Raw genomic sequence first — 4,434 nt, forward strand, 5'->3', positions numbered from 1 at the left:
TGGGGAAGTGTCTTCAGCATATTATACAGTGTCCCATACAGTCATCTTCAGTTTGTCCAAGAACGTTTATTGGAAAAATGTCCAAGGGATGAGGTCACCAGCAGCTGGGGGGCTACCAGGTGGGAGGGGGAGCACCTGAGGCTCCGTGGAAGACATTGGAGTAGTGCAGTGCAGCATCTGCCCCAGACCCAGACAATTCCTTTGAGTTGCTGGGGGAGAGGGAGTACCCAAAGAAACACCCCTCTCTGAGACCCAGAGGCAAGATGTGGGGGCAGCTGGGGATGCCGAGAGTCCTGATGCAGGTGCGATGGGGGCCCCATCTGGGACCTAGTGGGATACAGTTGAACAAGTGTCTCTCCCCTGGACCTGGGGGCTGGAAGGACATATCCCATCTGATAGCCATTCCCCAGGTCCAGGGGCACAGACACTAAGAGACCTACCTTCTGGCCCTGCTCACAGTGGAAAGAGGATGGGTACCAGGCCTGAGATTGTGGGAGTGTCATTACCCTCTAGGAGATTATGGGATCCTTCAGTCTTGGGCAGATCACCAACGGAGGCTCTCCCCGACCCTATCCCCATCCCCAGGTTGTTAGTGCAGCTGTTTTCGAGTTCGGTTTCTTCACTCATACATCAATGGTGTTGACGGATGGTGACTTTTTCTGTTAAAAAAAAAATGGCTTGAGTCTCCTGTCAGGAAGGTAAGAGCCTCCTCCATCCCAAATATCCATTTCCCCTCTCTTCCTGCCCCTCTTTGGCCTTCTCCCTTTCCCTGACTGCTTCTAGAAGCAAAATCACCCTTCCCTTCCTCACCGGCCCCACATCACATCACCTGTCTCGTCCCCACTGGCCTTCCCTGAGGACTCTGTTCCGGCCCCTTCCCCTTCTCCTTGGGGTTGTTGTTGGAGTCGTTGTCCTTGATGATATCATACTGACGGCAGAAGAGCCCAATGACAGCTGAAACACAACAATACAATCTGCACCTTGATCTTGACCTCCCCACTCACGGCCTTGAAGGGCAGTGAGATACCTACACGGTTTCTAGAAAATCTGAGAAGAAAACCCTTGAATTTCTCGTGCTTATATGCGAGCACCACCCTCTTAGCCTTCCTCTCCTCGCACCCCCAACTAAGCATCTCCCCTGCATTTCCCTCCCTGCCTTTTCTCCTGACAGCCTTCACCACCTCCTACCTTCAGTGAGCCCCCACTCCCTCAGTCCATGGTCCCCCGTGCAGCTGCTCACTCACCAGCCCACATGAGCAACACCACCACAATGATAACCACTTCCCCTGTCTGCAGTGGTCGCTCTCCATCCAGACCCTCCACTGTGATGTCACCTGAGAAGAAAGAGATAGACTCCAGGTTATGGGGAGCGGCCACAGAGCTCTTCTATGCAGACCCGTAAGGATGGAGAGTCTGGGGCCAGGGTGGTCCCTGAGAGCCCCGCTCTAGGAAGCTGTTGGTGGACAGGTAGTTAGAGACCAAAAAAGCAGGACCGTTGCGGGCAAGTATTCACGCAGACTGCGGCGGCCGGGAACAGAGGGTGGGGGAAAGGAAGCTTAAAAGCCCTTCTCCCAAACGATTCATTATCAGCCTGTTTATACCCAGTCCCCGCCAACCTTTTTCCTTCGTTTCTTGGCAGTGTGATGAATTCAGTCATTCTTTTATTCATCTAAGCTAGACTGTGGCTTGTTTGGGGGGAAGTAAACAGAGGCTAAAGGGCAGGTAAAAAGCCAGAGAACCAAAGCTTTCAGGAATGGAGGGTAGCTGAGCCCCTCACCTGGGCTTGAGCTATTGGAGGGTAGCCGGTCAGAACCCTTGAGAGTTCGGAAGTGCACCCGAGGCCCTGGGGGGCTCTCTCCCCGAAGGCCGATGCTCCGAACCTGCACCGTGTAGTCGCTGTCTTCAGCCAGTCCCCAGAGGGCACAGGCCCGTGTGGTGGTGTTCACCTCCCGGATCACACGCTGCCCAGGGCCATTCTGTCGCTGTGGGGAGATGATGGGACAGGAGGGCGGTCTCACACCAGTCCCAGGACTCAAACATCCAAGCACTCCACGGAGTAGGATGACAAGGGCAGCTTGAGCCAGGGGACACCAGCTCCCAGATTCCCCCACCATGGGGAGGGGAGCTTTTGTCTTCGGTGGGGGTAATAGAAGGAAGGTTCAGAGTTCCAAGGACACAGGCTGAGGGAGCAGAAGGGTGATTCGTACTTGCTGGGAAATGGAGTAGCCAATGACGATGTTGCCTTCTGGGACGTCCCAGGACACAGTGGCCGAGTTGGCTCTGAGGTGAGTGACTGTCACATTCACAGGAGAGGGAGGCCTGTCTGTGGGTGCCGGAGTGAATAGGTTAACAGGTCCCATATACGGACTAGCTCTGCTTGACCCCACTACCCCTTTACTCACCTGCTCGCACAAAGCCCAGGTCACAACTGACCAGCAGGAGGACCGTAGGGCTTAAATAGGGGGAGAGGGGCATCTGCGAAGCCATGGTCCCCACCGAGTCCGCTGGGAGGCACTGGGGCATCCGCTTGACATCCAGGCGGGGCTCCTGGAGGTGGCAGGAGTTGTTGGGTGGGGGGGTGTCCAGGACTGCCCAGAACGCACGGGAGGCAGCAGCTCTCCCGTGCTCCCCACCGCCCACAGCAGTCCCAGATCCAGCCGTTCTCCCCACGCCTTCCCCGCCCCCGCATCACCCGGGCGTCCCCAGTGCGCAGCTCTGCCCGGCCCACACCCACCTCCGCCGTTCCTCGCGGACGGTCAGGCCTCGGGGGGCTGCTCGGTGCCCAGAGGGCGGCCCATCGCCCGGCTCCGTGACGCTGCCCCTACCCCATCCCGGCGCGGGCCCAGCGCGGCGGGCAGCGCGGGACCGAGCTGCGGGCAGAGGGCAGCCGGAGGCGCAGGGGGAGCGGGCCGCGGGGCTGCGGGGGCCCCCAGAGCTCGGACGGGCCTCGTAGTCTTGTCCCTGAGCGGGGGGTGGTGCCGGCGCGGCCTGGCCGCTGGCCGGAGTCCCGGTGCGGGAGGCAGTGCGGCTGCTCCGCCGGCCCCTGCAGCGGGATGTGACCGTCCCGGCTAGCTAGCCGCCGCCTTCTGCAGAGCTGGCCCCGCTCGATCCGCCGCAGCCCGACCGGGACGTGCCGGCCCGCCCCGCCCCGCCGGGGTTCTCGCCGCCGTCATCCCCCTCACCCCCCCCTCCCCCGACCCCGTTCTCCCGGGGCTCCTCCCACGACCCTCCCATTGGCGGCCTCCCGGGCCCCTTGCCTCGGATCCCTGCTCGGTCCGAGGAGCCTGCGGGGGCGTAGGGAGAGGCGCAGGTGGGAGGGTCTCGGGCACCTGGGAGGGCCCCTCGGTCCCCGGGTGGGATTAGCCAAGTTGGGAGGAGGAATCCCACTTCCCCTGCGGGAGGGGACAGAGTGGCGAGATAATTGTTCCAAAATCTCCTACTTGTAGACTGCGTCAGCTTTTAAATTTCTTCCCCATTCATATAATCTGATATTGATTCTCTTCGCTCTCATTCATTCTTTAATTTATTAAACAAATATTTATTGAGCGTCACCTAGGTGTCTGGGCATAGGAAGAGCTGGAGTACAGCGGTTAAGACAGCAGGCTGGGATTATAGCGGCGGAAGTCTCACGAGTAGCAACCTATGGTTTGTAGCTCTTCTTCCTGCCTGGCATGGAGATACTGGTCGTCTAAGTGTCAGGTTTCCCAAAATCAGAGCGTCCACAACCTCATAGGGCTGTTGGCAGGATCCAGTGAGATAATGTTGGGGAAAGTCTTTATAAATCTTCTGACACTGTGTGAGTGAGGGATTGTCATTAATTTGCACCAGTCTGTTAGTTACTTCATTCGTTTAACACACATAAATCCTTAAACTATTTCATGAGATCTGGAGTCACAACCTGGGTGTTAGTCCCCTTTCTGTCAACTGTGTCATCTTCAGCAATGACCTAACTTCTCTGAGCCTCTGCTTTACCATCTGCAAAACGAGGGTGTCAGTATGGTCTCCTTGGTGCAAATGTACCCAGTGAGATACCGTATGTGAAAAGTGCATTGTGCAGTGTAAATAAATGTTGGCTAATGTTGTATTTAGGGCAGATACTTTGGTTTCTAATTCTCATTGCAGCATTTCTATTTCTGTGGCACTTTTTCCATGTAATATTCAGTTCAGCGTGTGTCCCCCTGGGGCTCCAAAGCTCCTGTTACCTTCCTTCTGAGATGAAAGAGTGAAATGGAGCAAGAGGCGCAGGGAGGGCTGTGTGTTCTGGACATGTGATCAAGCCATGGCTCAGGTCCTCTGACCTCTGCTGTCCCTGAGAACCCTGATCTCTGGCCTCCTGTTGCATCCTGGTCCCAGAGCACTCTGCTCAGGGATTCTCATTGACCTGGGACTGGGTATTATCCTGCACTTCTGAGCTCCAGGCCCTCCAGAGAAAGG

At 57.1% G+C, this 4,434-nt stretch overlaps 1 protein-coding gene across 1 annotated transcript; it reads right to left on the minus strand.

Annotated features, from left to right (window-relative positions):
• Positions 1–46: 46 nt before the first annotated feature.
• FNDC4 (fibronectin type III domain containing 4) lies at positions 47–3,151 on the minus strand. Its single transcript, XM_045979578.1, has 7 exons — positions 2,735–3,151; positions 2,403–2,547; positions 2,208–2,323; positions 1,778–1,982; positions 1,245–1,334; positions 830–954; positions 47–659 (listed from the first exon to the last, which is right to left on the minus strand). The coding sequence occupies exons 2-7, from the start codon at positions 2,521–2,523 to the stop codon at positions 624–626; spliced, it is 693 nt and encodes a 230-aa protein (XP_045835534.1). The 5' UTR covers positions 2,524–2,547; positions 2,735–3,151; the 3' UTR covers positions 47–623.
• Between the last annotated feature and the right edge of the window lie 1,283 nt (positions 3,152–4,434).

This window comes from Meles meles, chromosome 15, assembly GCF_922984935.1.
Source record: "Meles meles chromosome 15, mMelMel3.1 paternal haplotype, whole genome shotgun sequence".
NCBI classification, from domain to species: Eukaryota; Metazoa; Chordata; class Mammalia; order Carnivora; family Mustelidae; genus Meles; species Meles meles.

Excerpts from the sequence above, each read along its gene's own strand:
- FNDC4 (XM_045979578.1), bottom strand. The coding sequence starts at position 2,523 with ATGCCCCAGTGCCTCCCAGCGGACTCGGTGGGGACCATGGCTTCGCAG. Across the intron at positions 1,335-1,777 it reads CTCCAATAGCTCAAGCCCAG|GTGACATCACAGTGGAGGGT; the intron begins GTGAGGGGCTCA and ends CTTTCTTCTCAG. Across the intron at positions 660-829 it reads GGCCAGTGGGGACGAGACAG|AAAAAGTCACCATCCGTCAA; the intron begins GTGATGTGATGT and ends TTTTTTTAACAG.